Raw genomic sequence first — 16,797 nt, 5'->3', positions numbered from 1 at the left:
GGTATCATCACATACCAACCACACAACACACTTTACTACGGTATGATGCTTTGCTGGTTTTTATGTCGACTCAGTGGGACACTACTCCCTTCACCTCAAATGTCAGCTTATTTGCTAATTGTCTCCAAAATGGCAGCCGGCAGCCGGCCGCAATCAGCTCTGAGCTAATGTCAGAGCATGAAAACACAAACACACTGATTGATGCAGCTGCCTCCACCCCCCCACATCATAATAGCTTTGATATTTTCCTTCATTGAAAAGGTCACGGGACGGGGATGGGGCTGCCAGATGCTCAGGTAAGAAGAAGGGAACGGTAGTGGATGGCTTGACGCTGACATCACCCTCAAATGTGACTGGATGTTTGGTTGGTTGATGGATTCAGTCATTTGTATTGCATGACAATGCAAAACGAGGCAGGGGTGTGACTTAATGCGTGCCGTCCATTTCCACACAACATATATATTTTTTATTTATTTCACCTTTATTTAACCAGGTAGGCTAGTTGAGAACAAGTTCTCATTTGCAACTGCGACCTGGCCAAGATAAAGCATAGCAATTCGACACATACAACAACACAGAGTTACACATGGAATAAACAAAACATACAGTCAATAATACAGTAGAAAAAAACAAAACAAAAAAAGTCTATATATAGTGAGTGCAAATGAGGTAAGATAAGGGAGTTAAGGCAATAAATAGGCCATGGTGGCGAAGTAATTACAATATAGCAATTAAACACTGGAATGGTAGATGTGCAGAAGATGAATGTGCAAGTAGAGATACTGGGGTGCAAAGGAGCAAGATAAATACATAAATAGAGTATGGGGATGAGGTAGATAGATGTACAGGTGCAGTGATCTGCTCTGACAGCTGGTGCTTAAAGCTAGTGAGGGAGATATGAGTCTCCAGCTTCAGTGATTTTTGCAGTTCGTTCCAGTCATTGGCAGCAGAGAAATGTAAGGAAAGGCGACCAAAGGAGGAATTGGCTTTGGGGGTGACCAGTGAGATATATCTGCTTGAGAGCATGCTACGAGTGGGTGTTGCTATGGTGACCAGTGAGCTGAGATAAGGCGGGGCTTTACCTAGCAGAGACTTGTAGATAACCTGTAGCCAGTGGGTTTGGCGACGAGTATGAAGCGAGGGCCAACCAACGAGAGCGTACAGGTCGCATTGGTGGGTAGTGTATGGGGCTTTGGTGACAAAATGGATGGCACTGTGATAGACTGCATCCAATTTGTTGAGTAGAGTTTTGGAGGCTATTTTATAGATGACATCGCCGAAGTCGAGGATCGGTAGGATGGTCAGTTTTACGAGGGTATGTTTGGCAGCATGAGTGAAGGATGCTTTGTTGCGATATAGGAAGCCAATTCTAGATTTAATTTTGGATTGGAGATGCTTAATGTGAGTCTGGAAGGAGCGTTTACAGTCTAACCAGACACCAAGGTATTTGTAGTTGTCCATGTATTCTAAGTCAGAGCCGTCCAGAGTAGTGATGCTGGACGGGCGGGCAGATGCGTGCAGTGATCGATTGAATAGCATGCATTTAGTTTTACTTGCATTTAAGAGCAGTTGGAGGCCACGGAAGGAGAGCATTGAAGCTCTTGGCATTGAAGCTTGTCTGGAGGTTAATTAACACAGTGTCCAAAGAAGGGCCAGAAGTATACAGAATGGTGTCGTCTGCGTAGAGGTGGATCAGAGAATCACCAGCAGCAAGAGCGACATCATTGATGTATACAGAGAAGAGAGTCGGCCCGAGGATTGAACCTGTGGCACCCCCATAGAGACTGCCAGAGGTCCGGACAACAGGCCCTCCGATTTGACACACTGAACTCTATCAGAGAAGTAGTTGGTAAACCAGGCGAGGCAGTCATTTGAGAAACCAAGGCTGTCGAGTCTGCCAATAAGAATGTGGTGATTGACAGAGTCGAAAGCCTTGGCCAGGTCGATGAATACGGCTACACAGTAATGTCTCTTATCGATGGCGGTTATGATGTCGTTTAGGACCTTGAGCGTGGCTGAGGTGCACCCATGACCAGCTCTGAAACCAGATTGCATAGCGGAGAAGGTACGGTGGGATTCGAAATGGTCGGTAATCTGTATGTTAATTTGGCTTTCGAAGACCTTAGAAAGACAGGGTAGGATAGCAGTTTGGGTCTAGAGTGTCACCCCCTTTGAAGAGTGGGATGACCACGGCAGCTTTCCAATCTTTGGGAATCTCAGACGATACGAAAGAGAGGTTGAACAGGCTAGTAATAGGGGTTGCAACAATTTCGGCAGATAATTTTAGAAAGAGAGTGTCCAGATTGTCTAACCCGGCTGATTTGTAGGGGTCCAGATTTTGCAGCTCTTTCAGAAGATCAGCTATCTGGATTTGGGTGAAGGAGAAATGGTGGGAGCTTTGGCGGGTTGCTGTGGAGGGTGCCGGGCAGTTGACCGGGGTAGCCAGGTGGAAAGCATGGCCAGCCGTAGAGAAATGCTTAATGAAATTCTCAATTATAGTGGTTTTATTGGTGGTAACAGTGTTTCTTAGCCTCAGAGCAGTGGGCAGCTGGAAGGAGGTGCTCTTATTCTCCATGAACTTTACAGTGCCCCAGAACTTTTTTGAGTTTGTACTACAGGATGCAAATTTCTGTTTGAAAAAGCTGACCTTAGCTTTCCTAACTGCCTGTGTATATTTGTTCCTAACTTCCCTGAAAAGTTGCATATCACAGGGGCTATTCGATGCTAATGCAGAACGCCACAGGATGTTTTTGTGCTGGTCAAGGGCAGACGGGTCTGGAGTGAACCAAGGACTATATCTATTCCTAGTTCTACATTTTTTGAATGGGGCATGCTTATTTAAGATGGTGAGGAAGGCACTTTTAAAGAATAGCCAGGCATCATCTACTGACGGGATGAGGTCAATGTCATTCCAGGATACCCCGGCCAGGTCGATTATAAAGGCCTGCTCGCAGAAGTGTTTTAGGGAGCGTTTGACAGTGATGAGGGGTGGTCGTTTGGTCGCAGACCCATTACGGACGCTGGCAATGAGGCCGTGATCGCTGAGATCTTGATTGAAAACAGCAGAGGTGTATTTGGAGGGCGAGTTAGTTAGGATGATATCTATGAGGGTGCCCGTGTTTATGAATTTGGGGTTGTACCTGGTAGGTTCACTGATAATTTGTTTGAGATTGAGGTCATCAAGCTTAGATTGTAGGATGGCCGGGGTGTTAAGCATGTCCCAGATTAGGTCACCTAGTAACACGAGCTCGGAAGATAGATGGGGGGCAATCAATTCACATATGGTGTCGAGGGCACAGCTGGGGGCAGAGGGTGGTCTATTGCAGCAGCAACAATGAGAGACTTGTTTATTAGTTTAAGCACACTGTGTTTGTCTATTGTTGTGACAAATTTTAACATATTAATATTAAAACATATTAATGAAGCCATTTGCAAACAAAAATGTGCCGTCCATCTCAATCCCTGCATGACAGTTTGTGCTCTGTTTACTTGTATTACATCTCACCAGATGGGTTCATTGAGAACACACTTGGATGGGCGTCCTGGCACTGGTCCACACCAGTCTGGGGCTTGTCTGTCTGGGGCATCTGTCTGTCTGGGGTCTCGGTCCGCAAGTAGCCTAGCGCTTAAAAGCATTGGGCCAGTAACCCAAAAGGTCGCCGGTTCGAATCCCCGAGCCGACTAAGAGAGAAATATGTCATTGTGCCCTTGAGCAAGTCACTTAACCCTAATTTCTCCTGTAAGTCACTCTGGATAAGAACTAAATGACTAAAATGTAAATGTCTGTCTGCAGTATCTCTGTTCCTACAGTTAGGGGTTTACTTTCACCATTCCACAGCTCTTTTGTTCTTCTTCGAAAATGATTTTCTATTCGATTTATTCTCTTCACATTCCTCTGATTTCTTTTGTTTGGCCTCTTCAGTATTTTGCTGCTGGACAAATGTTGTCCTGGCTTAAAGATTAATCCTGATTTCCCCTGTCTGTAAATTGGAAGCAGACAGTCAGTTGTACACAACCCTTGGCAGTTGGCACAGACAGTTGTTTGAATTTTTCAAGGAAATAATGTCCAGGCAGGGGTTCAGGCAGCCTTGTCTGTTTTAGTTTCTGTGTTGAGTTGTGTTGAGTCTGTGCTCTCCCTGTTAGACCTCCATAGGCAGTGACACACTGTTTCTGTTTTTCATATTGCAGAGAATTTCCTGACGCTGTTCCAATGGGGATATTATGCCTGCAGAATAACTATCATTAGCTCTTGCCATTTCCTACGATCTGTAGGAATCGTTGCATATTGACTGTATGATTCCCAGGCCTTCACTTTCAGCTATCATTTACATTTGTTTTACATTTCATCTTGTGAAGATGCCTATTATAGCAGCAGTAGATAGGCTTGTCCATGATTGCAAACCTATCACAACAAAACTATATTCAAGGTGTTGTTATGCCACTATATGGGAGGCTTTCAACATTCTAGAATAATAATACGTGTTTTTTGCAGCAAGTAGTTTATTGAAGGTCACATGCTGCGCTGATGAAACTGAAGTGTCTGGAAGCAGCACCTGATTAGGCAGATCAATCCCAGATCACAAACTGACACAGAATCAAAGAGACACCAGGGCTTGGAGCTAACACAGTCATGGAGGGTAGCTTCATCTGCAATGAGGTTTGCATCTGTCTGTGTGTGTGACGCTATGCTCCCTCTCCCCTCCCCTCCTCTCCCCTCCCCTTCCTCTCCTCTCCTCTACCCTTCCTCTCCCCTCCCCTTTGCCCTCCCTCCCTCTCTCCCCTCCATCTCCCTCCCTCTCCACCTTTACTCTCCTCTACCCTTCCTCTCCTCCCCTCTTCCCTCCCCTCCCTCTCCTCTCCCTCTCCTCTAACCTCCCTCTCTCACTCTCATTTACCCTCCCTCCATCTCCTTTACCCTCCCTCCCTCTCCTTTACCCTCCCTCTCCTCTACCCACCCTCTACTCTCTTCTCATCTCCCCTCCTCTACACTCCCACTCCAACCAGCTGCTCACCTCACAGCAGAAACCAGATCTCTCACTCCTCAGGATCTGAGAGGGAAATGGAGATGGCATTTTTCTGCCCAGAGACAGAGACTCTCCCCTCAGTATCCAAATGAGGAGCTACCTGCCACACACACAGCAGCCCTGGTGGGCTTTCCTCACTGAGCTGGGACGCATCTGTCAAGCCTCAGTAGCCACTTTCTTTTATTCCGTCTGGATAGCTTGCTGTGCTTTTGACATAGTGCTACAGTTCAGAAAGTATTCACACCCCTTGACCTTTTTCACATTTTGTTGTGTTACAGCCTGCATTTTTAATTGTCACTGGCCTACACACAATACCCCATAATGTCAGTGGAATTATAATTTTTGATATTTTTACAAATTAATAAAAAATGAAAAGCTTAAATGTCTTGAGTCAAAAAGTATTCAACCCCTTTTGTTATGGAAAGCCTAAATAAGTTCAGGAGTAAAACAACTTGCTTAACAAGTCACATAATAAGTTCCATGGACTCAGTGTGTGCAATAAGAGTGCATAACATGATTTTGTAATGACTACCTCATCTCTGTACCCCACACATACAATTATCTGTAAGGTCCCTCAGTCAAGCAGTGAATTTCAAACACAGATTCAACCACAAAAACCAGGGAGGTTTTCCAATGCCTCACAAAGAAGAGCACCTATTGGTAGATGGGTAAAAAAAAATCTGACATTAAATATCCCTTTGAGCATGGTGAAGTTATTAATTACACTTTGGATGGTGTGTCAATATACCCAGTCACTACAAAGATACAGGCATCCTTCCTAACTCAGTTACTGGAGAGGAAGGTAATCACTCAGGGATTTCACCATGAAGCCAATGGTGACTTTAAAACAGTTACAGAGTTTCATGGCTGTGATAGGAGAAACTGAGGATGGATCAAGCATATTGTAGTAACTCCACAATACTGACCTAATTGACAGAGTGAAAATAAAAAAATATTACAAAACATGAGTCCTGTTTGCAATAAGGCACTAAAAGTAAATCCTAGACGAGAATCTGGTTCAGTCTGCTTTCCAACAGACAAAACAATAACCTTAAACACAAGACCAAATATACACTAGCGTTGCTTACCAAAGCGACTTTGAATGTTCCTGAGTGGCCAAGTTACAGACTTAAAAATGGCTGTCTAGCTATGATCATCATCAACCAACGTGACAAAGCTTGAAGAATTTTCATTTATTTATAATGTGCAAATATTGTACAACCCAGGTGTGCAACGCTCTTAGACTTACCTAGAAACACTCACAGCTGTAATCGCTGCCAAAGGTGAATCTAACATGCATTGACACAGGGGGTTGAATACTTATCTAATCAAGATATTCACTTTTTTAAACAAATGTTAGAATTTTTCTTCTAGTTTGATATTAAAGTATTTTGTGTAGATCGTTGACAAAAAATGACAATTGAATACATTTGAATCCCACTTTGTAACACAACAAAATGTGGAGAGAGGAGAGAGAGGGATCTGTGTAATGTAGTATACCCTCTGATTGTATCACTCTGGTGCTTTCATTTCCATAGTTGCTAAAGTCTAGCAAATTGTTGTGTTGATGACTTATTGATAGATTTGTAACAGACAGTATTATTAGGGATATACAGTGGCATGAAAAAGTATGTGAACCCTTTGTAATTACCTGGATTTCTGCATAAAATTTGTCACAACAATAGACAAACACAGTGTGCTTAAACTAATAAACATTATTGTATTTTTCTTGACTATATTGAGTACATAATTTAAACATTCACAGTGTAGGTTGGAAAAGTATGTGAACCCCTAGGCTAATGACCTCCAAAAGCTAATTGGAGTCAGGAGTCAGCTAACCTGGAGTTCAATCAATGAGACCAGATTGGAGATGTTGGTTAGAGCTGCCCTGCCCTATAAAAAACACTCACAGAACTTGAGTTTGCTATTCAGAAGCAGAAGCATTGCCTGATTTGAACCATGCCTCGAACAAAAGAGATCTCAGAAGACCCTAAGATTAAGAAGTGTTGACTTGCATAAAGCTGGAGAGGGTTACAAAAGTATCACTAAAAGCCTTAATGTTCATCAGTCCACAGTAAGACAAATTGTCTTTAAATGGAGAAAGTCCAGCACTGTTGCTACTCTCCCTAGGAGTGGCTGTCCTGCAAAGATGACTGCAAGAGCACAGTGCAGAATGCTCAATGAGGTTAAGAAGAATCCTACAGTGTCAGTTAAAGACTTACAGAAATCTCTGGAACATGCTAACATCTCTATTGACGAGTATACAATACGTAAAACACTAAACAAGAATGGTGTTCATGGGAGAACACCACGGAAGAAGCCACTGCTGTCCAAAAAAACATTGCTGCACGTCTGAAGTTCGTAAAAGAGGACCTGGATGTTCCACGGCGCTACTGGCAAATATTATGTGGACAGATGAAACTAAAGTTGAGTTGTTTAGAAGGAAGGAACACACAACACTATGCGAGGAGAAAAAAAGGCACAGCACACCGACATCAAAACCTCATCCCAACTATAAAGTATGGTGGAGGGAACATTATTGTTTGGAGCTGCTTTGCTGCCTCAGGGCCTGGACAGCTTGCTATCATCAACGGAAAAATGAATTCCCAAGTTTATCAAGACATTTTGCAGGAGAATATAAGGCTATCTGTCCGCCATTGAAGCTCAGCAAAAGTTGGGTGAGGCAACAGGACAAAGACCCAAAACACAGAAGTAAATCAACAACAGAATGGCTTTAACAGAAGAAAATACGCCTTCTGGAGTGGCCCAGTCAGAGTCCTGACCTCAACCTGATTGAGATGCTGTGGCATGACCTCAAGAAAGTGGTTCACACCAGACATCCCAAGAATATTGCTGAACTGAAGCAGTTTTGTAAAGAAGAATGGTCCAAAATTCCTCCTGACCGTTGTGCAGGTCTGATCCGCAACTACAGAAAACATTTGGTTGAGGTTATTGCTGCCAAAGGAGGGTCAACCTGTTATTAAATCCAAGGGTTCACATACTTTTTCCAACCTGCACTGTGAATGTTTACACGGTGTGTTCAATAAAGATATGAACAATTATAATTGTTTGTGTTATTAGTTTAAGCAGACTGTGGTTGTCTGTTGTTGTGACTTAAATGAAGATCAGATCAAATTTCATGACCAATTTATGCAGAAATCCAGGTAATTCTAAAGGGTTCACATACTTTTTCTTGCCACTGTATTATGGTTTCTTATGGTACTAGATTATCTTACCAAGTATGTGTTCATATGGATAGACAGACACTATTGGAGAGAGAGCTATTAGTTGAGTAAACTGTTATAATGAAACATACTTAATAGTCTTGTTTCCTGTTAACTCATATGGGAAGATCTAAAGTACTGTGTCATATGAGTTGACGTTGATGTGATTGAGTGTCCTGGGAAGAGCATGTATGTGTGATTTATTTTATGTGGTGTGGAAGGGGGATGTGTACATTCTGTTGGTAAGTAGGGAGGTTGGCTGCAGCTCCAGCATGCAAAAGCTTCCATGTGTTCCTCTGTTACAGGGACACCACAGAGGAAGTCAGGATTAAGAAAACAGTGGATGCATGGATCAACGCCCTGAGTAAGGATATCCAGGTGAGTCGGTCAAAAGGTCACCTTGAGTCATTTCAGTTGGTTTGTTCCAACTGCCGTTTTGTTTTGTCCTGTTGGATTAGCATATAGTATGTGACATTTATGTCCAATATAATGATGCTAGATCATAGTGTCTTATGACAACCTGACAACCCATAAGATATTACATTCTATTGACATAACTGTTAGTAATATGCCAGAGTTGTATGTGATCCAGTGTAACAGATTTTTAAAGTCAAGTATTTGAACATATTTTCAACCCTCAGTCCTCTGAGAGATCTAAAGATTCCATGCAATTTGGTTTGGATGCTCCGTGCTGTTTGATAGTAAATATCTCAGCCACAAAAGCCTGGAGGGACTGAGTTCAGCCTCCCTTTTTATGGGCTTTGGAGCAGAGAGAGGTTCACAATGTTATCATGGTAGAAGAAGAGTAATGCTCATACAAAGTAGAGTGAATTTGAGCAGTAGAGGCTGCTGGCTGTGCCATTTATTTAACGGGAGACTTTGCAGCAACGTGATCAACTGCATGTCCCCAGGCTTTCAGGTCCTCAAGTCCAAATATCTATAATTAATCTGCTGAAACTGAAGACATTTGTTCCAATTAAAGCCATGTTTTGCTTCCCAAATTGCACTCTATTCCCTATATAATGCACTTATTTTGACCAGAGCTCTATGTGCCCTGGTCAAATGTAGTGCACTATTAAGGGAATAAGGTATAATTTGGGACACTGTGTTGGACAGTGTCTCCAGCTGGATAAAAACACTGTTGTCTATTAGTTGGTTCTGCCTCTATCGCATCTGAATTCATTTTCTTTGTGTATGTGAGAGTTTTAGCTATAGACGATGAGCATTATTGACCAATGACTATCCAGTTTCTGTTGACAAGCCATCAGACTGCTGAGCAGTTGAACTGGACTGACCACCTGCTCTGATTCTCCCTAGCTTAGAACACATGTACTCACACACCCACACAGATATACACACATACATTCATGCTACACACACCCACACACATCACAGCTGCTGCTACCAGACTCTTATTATACTGCTCAGTTTATACACTTCCCCAATACAGGTGTAAATATTTGAATATAAATTGTGCCTACCTGTATTATACTTATGCAACAAAAAGAACTCTACTGAGCCGTTTACTTTGTTTTGTATTCTTATCTTTGTTATTTCTTATTGTTGCTGCATTGTCGAGAAGAAACCTGCAAGTAAGCATTTGGTTGAATGACGTATGGTTGGATGATGTAAGGTTAAATACCATGCGTATCCCTTACGTACGACTAATAACGCTTAAAACTATCCTGAGATATCCACTAACTGCTGTCCTCAAATAAATATGCCATTGCTTGTTTTTGTTTTTTGCAGCCAGATATTCCAAAATAAGACTGTGTTCCTCAGAGGAGAGCTAAAGACTTGATGAACGAGTCTGCTGCTGCTGCCGTGTTACCCCAGAAAGACAAACTAATAACACCACCACCTCCAGGCTTAAAGATGTGAAGACCATGATTCAGACTGGTGGGCCTCGTACAGCAGGACGTAAACCCCTGTTAGAGAGCAGCCAGAGGACAGACAGAGCACCGAGGAGCCGAACAAACACACCGCTGGCCCCAATGTGAGACTGACCATCTATCTCAACAGGCGGTGAGCAATATGATGGCACTGAACATATACCCCATTCTCTGTATAGTACGCTACTTTTGACTAGGACCTATAGGGACCAGGGCCAATAGGGCTCTGGTCAAAAGTAGTGCACTATATAGAGAATAGGGTGCCATTTTGGATGCAACCGATGACAGCACTGAACATACACCCCCTTCACTATAGGGGACTGAACATACACCCCCTTCACTTCACTCAATCATCAACACACAATTAGCAGGGTGACATCATAGCCCGTATCTGTAATGGCTCATTGAACAGAACTTTTGTCACTGCTTTCTTTCTAAAACCCTGTATTTACTTACGTAATATATTTCTTCTTTTAGCGTTGACTGACTTATCGACGGTACTCAAACAACAAAGTGGTCACACCAGTCTGTCGTGTACCTTGCTAATCTTCCCATCTGGATGCAAACACATAGTTTCTGAAGCCTCTGAGGCTATTTAACTACATGAGGTTCTCTAACTGGCCATATGTTTCCTCCCACATTGATTAGCTATAAATAAATAGCACAAAACCTAAACCTGACAAAGGACGAGCCTGCTTATCTCCAAGCTGCATACCTTTTTTGCTTAATGGCCGACTTCATTGCCATGAGACCAAGAACAACATACAGAAGAACCTAGCAACCAGTACAGTGCTTAGTTTACCCCTAAGTCTGGTTTGATCTGTTCACGGCTCTTTTTGTGGCTTCTTTTTTTAATGACACGAACACAGTCAGGACGGAAAAGCCGCACAAACTCAGATGTATTTTACTATATAATAACTAATTCAAAAAGGCACTCGCACATCTGAGCAATCTTATTTGCAGGTGCATGGCATCAATTGAACAAGATGAAGGAAAAGGAAACCGCACACTGCTCTTGATAGTATCACCGATATTTAATAAGCTTACGTATCGGCCACACGGCCTTCGTCAGAGCTTTTGGGATTTTTTTGAAAGTTGCACCCTTATGTAGACCTGGCTCCACCCACATCCGTTCTACACATCGAAGGGGGTTGGAGGCAAAGGAAAATAAATAAGTGCTACCAAATATAACAATGTGCATTTCATAAATATTACAAAAGTGTATAAATAAGGCGTATTGAACACTTCTGTATAATCTCAATGAGGACATAGCAAGTTCATTAGTCATTGGGTACATCATATGAAAAACGTCAGAATAATCTACAAGAGACACACATTTCATGTTCCAATTCACAGCATAACATACAAAGGCATTTCATCATTAAGTCCTTTTGGAAACAATGTCTGGAGGGTGAAAATCCAAAAACATTCTCTTTTACTCAGAGTATTATTAATATCACCTCCCCTGTCTGATATCTTAACTTTCTCTATGCCACAAAATCTAAAGGTGGAAATGTCATGCTTCATGTCATTGAAATGTACAGCGACTGGATAATCCCTGTCGTTTCTCCTGATTGAACTTTTATGTTCACTAATTCTCTGTTTGAGAGAGCGGGTGGTTTTACCGACATAACAGAGCCCACATGGACATTTAATAATGTAAATAACATGGGTGGTGGAACACGTAATAATGTCATTTATTTGGAACCTTTTTCCTGTGTGTGGGTGACAGAAATATTGACACTTCATCATATTGTTGCACTGTGCGCATCCTCTGCATTTATATATAATAACTATATAATAACTAATAGAAACATCACCATGTGAAGATATTTGTATATATAGATGTATATATTATAGGTACTTAGTTTTAATAGTTGTAACAGTAGTTTTTATTAGTGGTAGTCCTATTAGTAGTTGTACAACTTTTGTGTGTTGTTAATGTAAGTCTTTTTATTTTATCATTATTATTACTAGACAATAGTTGACATTATTATTGTTAATAAGTATTGTTCTTTTTTTTCATTTCAAGGTGAGAAAGAGTTTCCTAGGGTTAGAGGCAGAAGCTTGAAATTGAGAGTGATAGAATGAGGCTTTAGAAGTGGATAAAGAGGAAGAGAATGTAGAGAGGTGGGAGTGAAAGGATGATAGGTCCTCCAGAAGTTTCGTTTTCCTCCATTTTCGCTTAGCTGCCCGCAGCCCTGTTCTGTAAGCTCGCAATGAGTCACTGTTACAACCTGGCTCAAGATTGTAACAAACAATGGGAAACCACACACTGAGTAAAGGAATAACAAAATGAATTTATTCCATAAATAAATAAACACTCACAACAATAATCAGATGAGGCATGAAGGTCAGTAAATTAGGTGTCACATGCCAAAGCCACAACAAAACAACCAAAGGTATGCATGGAGAGAAGAATCTCTTGTTGAATGGGGGAAACAGTGGCTTTATGCCACAGCTGAGCTTTCACAGGTGTGCCCCATCAGCACTGACGACCCTCCCAGCTCTGCCCCCCTCTCCTACTCCGCCCACCAATCTCCTGCAGGAAGTAAACACAGCAGAACCCAGTAGACAGAGCAGGGAGGGGGCGTCACAGTCACTCAGCCACGGAGCAGGAGGGGAGGGCCGAGCCAGCCGGGAGGAAAGGGGACAGTGTGAGTCATATGATGCGGAAAGGGAGGAGAGTAGGGTTGAAGAGGCAGAATCAGGAGACAGGATGGAGGAGGATTTAGCAGAAGGGAGAGATGATAGGATACAAGAGGAGAGAGAGAGCGAAGATTGCGACTGCATATGACCATCTGGGTAGGGGCTGAGAGTGGCTAGGGTTGGAGAAAATGGAGACAGAAAATGAACCAAAGTAGTGATCAGAGACCTGGAGGGGGGTTGTCGTGAGATTAGTAGGCGAACAGCCTCTAGGAAAGATGAGGTCAAGCGTATTGAGAGGGACGGGACTGGGAAAGGGTCAGGTCAAAAGAGGCGAGGAGGGGGGAAAAAATTAATCGAAGGCAGATGTCGGGAGGTTGAAGTCGCCCAGTACGAAGAGGGGTGAACCATTGTCAGGAAATGAGCTTATCAATCAAATTTATTTATGAATCAAATGTATTTATAAATCCCTTTTAACATCAGCCAATCAGCTTATCAAGGTGTCAAGCTCACTGAGGAACTCTCTAAGGGCACCGGGTAGGCGATAGATGACAACAATGTTAAGCTTGAGTGGAGAAATGACAGTGACAGCATGGATTTCAAAAGAGGAGATGGACAGGTGAGAGAGGGAGAAAATAGAAAATCTAAATTTAGGAGAAATGAGTAGCCCTGTGCCACCACCGTGATGACCAGATGCTCTCGGACTATGAGAAAAAATGCAGTCAGATGACGAAAAAGCAGCTGGATTAGCAGTGTTCTCCTAGGTGATCCAAGTCTCCATCAGGGCCAAAAACCAGAATGTCAGAAATTGCCCTGCCCCTTAATCCTGGTTGATGTGTCAACAATCATCTGAAAGTTATCAGCAGTCAGCAGTTCACATCACTGGGGCTATCCTCTGACACCGCCTGGTATAGAGGTCCTGGATGGCAGGAAGCTTGGCCCCAGTGATGTACTGGGCCGTACGCACTACCCTCTGTAGTGCCTTGCGGTTGGAGGCCGAGCAGTCAGGATGCTCTCGATGGTGCAGAAGTAGAACCATTTGAGGATCTGAGGACCAATGCCAAATCTGTTCAGTCTCCTGAGGGGGAATAGGTTTTGTCATGCCCTCTTCACAACTGTCTTGATGTGCTTGGACCCCAAGGAACTTGAAGCTTTCAACCTGCTCCACTAAAGCCCTGTCGATGAGAATGGGGGCGTGCTCAGTCCTCCTTTTCCTGTAGTCCACAATCATCTCCTTTGTCTTGATCACGTTGAGGGAGAGGTTGTTGTCCTGGCACCAAATGTCATATTATGTGCAAATAGTTAAAGTACAAAAAGGAAAATAAATTAACATAAATATGGGTTTTATTTACAATGGTGTTTGTTATTTACTGGTTGCCCTTTTCTTTTTGCAAAAGGTCACACATCTTGCTGCTGTGATGCTATACTGTGATATTCCACCCAATTCTTTGTGGATCTGTTTAATTTGAGGGAAATATGTGTCTTTAATATGGTCATACATTTGGCAGGAGGTTAGGAAGTGCAGCTCAGTTTCCACCTCATTTTGTGGGCAGTGTGCATATAGCCTGTCTTCTCTTGAGAGCCAGGTCTGCCTATGGATGCCTTTCTCAATAGCAAGGCTAAACTCACTGAGTCTGTACATAATCAAAGCTTTCCTTAAGTTTGGGTCAGTCACAGTGGTCAGGTATTCTGCCAGTGTGTACTCTCTGTTTAGGGCCAAATGGCATTCTAGTTTGCTCTGTTTTTTTTGTATTCTTTCCGATGTGTCAAGTAATTATCTCTATGTTTTCTCATGCTCTCTCTCTCTCTCTCTCTCTCTCTCTCTCTCTCTCTCTCTCTCTCTCTCTCTCACTCACTCACTCACTCACTCACTCACTCACTCACTCACTCACTCACTCACTCACTCACTCACTCACTCACTCACTCACTCACTCACATTCCAAACCTATTTTAATCACAATTTAACCCAGTGCACCCAGTTTCACAACTAGTAGAACCTGAAAATGAATGCATTCTATGGCTAAACATTTTTGAGGAGCTGCATCTGATCTACTTTCTCAATCAATAGTACTTTAGCTTATTAAATCAAATGACTACATTTGAAAATATGTTATCACTGTCTTTATTTTATATACAATGACCGTTTCCACATTTTGTTAGTTTACAGCCTTACAGGCCACTCATGGAAATTCAGAGACTTGTCCCAAAGCCACTCCTGTGTTGTCTTGGCTGTGTGCTTAGGGTTGTTGTCCTGTTGGAAGGTGAACCTTCACCCCAGTCTGAGGTCCTGAGCGCTCTGGAGCAGGTTATCATCAAGGATCTCTCTGTACTTTGCTCCGTTCATCTTTGCCTCGATCCTGACTAGTCTCCCAGTCCCTGCCGCAGATAAACATCCCCACAGCATGATTCTGCCACCACCATGTTTCACCGTAGGGATGGTGCCAGGTTTCCTCCAGACGTGACGCTTGGCATTCAGGCCAAAGCATTCAATCTTGGTTTCATCAGACCAGAGCATCTTGTTCTCATGGTCTGAGTCCTTTAGGTGCCTTTTGACAAACTCCAAGCAGGCATGTGCCTTTTACTGAGGAGTGGCTCAGTTTGGCCGGGCGGCCAGCTCTAGGGAGAGTCTTGGTGGTTCCAAACTTCTTCCGTTTAAGAATGATGGAGGCCACTGTGTTCTTGGGGACCTTCACTTTTTTGGTACCCTTCCCCAGATCTGTGCCTCGACACAATCCTGTCTCGGAGCTCTACGGACAATTCCTTCGACCTCATGGCTTGGTTTTTACTCTGACATGCACTGTCAACTGTGGGACCTTATATAGACAGGTGTGTGCCTTTCCAAATCATGTCCAATCAAATAAATTTACCACAGGGTGGACTCCAATCAAGTTGTAGAAACATCAAGGATGATCAATGGAAACAGGATGCACCTGAGCTCAATTTCGAGTCTCATAGCAAAGGGTCTGAATACTTATGTAAATAAGGTATTTCTGTTTTTTATTTTTAATACATTTGCAAACATTTCTAAAAACCTGTTTTCACTTTGTCATAATGGTGTATTGTGTGTATATTGATGAGTTTTTCTTATTTAATCCACTTTAGAATAAAGCTGTAACGTAACAAAATGTAAAAAAAGTCAAGAGGTCTGAATGCTTTCCGAAGGCACTGTATGTTGATTAATTTAGTTTGGGCTATTGAAAGCTTTTGGGGTAGTGAGAGTGGTTTTTTCTTGAGTCATAATGACCTCATCTAAGCGTCTATAAACATTTGTTGATTTTGTATAATTTTTGGGGAGAAATGTTGTTTTATTTTTGTTTTAAAACGTACGATAATATCCTGTGTCTGAAATGTCAGCCACTCTACACACAAAAAGCTCAATGAACGTTTCTGATAGAAGCCACATTACTAACCGGTAATTGGCTGGAAGCCGAGCTCAATTAATGATGCGTCGTATCCGAAATGGAATTAAAAAGAATGAAATCAAATATTTTTGTTCAAACTTTGGGAGGTAATTTGTATCTTGTCTCCCATCTGCTTTGTTAACCCATATATACACACACACACACACACACACACACACACACACACACACACACACACACACACACACACACACACACACACACACACACACACACACACACACACACACACACACACACACACACACACACACACACACACACACACACACACACACACACACACACACACACACACACACACACACACACACACGTTAGTGTTGCAGGCTTATTGGGGAGTGTGTTGATAGTTCCCTCTCAAGGACAATAAAGGCTGATTTATCAGTGTGTCTGTCTGCATGGGGGTTGGCCTGATTCCCACAACTGCAGCATTGTAATGCAGTCCCATAGTAAAGCTGTCTAGGTGTTATGCAGTACATACAGTGCAAGGTATTTCTGCACATTAAAGAGATACTTCAGGATTTAGACAATGATGCCCTTTATTTACTTCCCGAGAGTCAGATGAACTCAGGGATACCATTTTTAT

General features: G+C 42.6%; 1 protein-coding gene across 1 annotated transcript in view; it reads left to right on the top strand.

The window, feature by feature from the left end:
• LOC139563530 (uncharacterized) overlaps positions 1 to 8,626 on the top strand; it is a 54,763-nt gene extending 46,137 nt beyond the window's left edge. Inside the window, exon 6 of the mRNA XM_071382261.1 lies at positions 8,554 to 8,626. Within this exon, the coding sequence (XP_071238362.1) occupies positions 8,554 to 8,580 (27 nt within the window). The 3' untranslated portion in view covers positions 8,581 to 8,626. The remainder of the gene's footprint in view (positions 1 to 8,553) is intronic.
• The last annotated feature ends 8,171 nt before the right edge of the window (positions 8,627 to 16,797 follow it).

Source organism: Salvelinus alpinus, chromosome 34, assembly GCF_045679555.1.
Source record: "Salvelinus alpinus chromosome 34, SLU_Salpinus.1, whole genome shotgun sequence".
NCBI classification, from domain to species: domain Eukaryota; kingdom Metazoa; phylum Chordata; class Actinopteri; order Salmoniformes; family Salmonidae; genus Salvelinus; species Salvelinus alpinus.
Note: the sequence above shows the minus strand (reverse complement) of the source record. Positions and strands in the feature narration are given on the sequence as shown.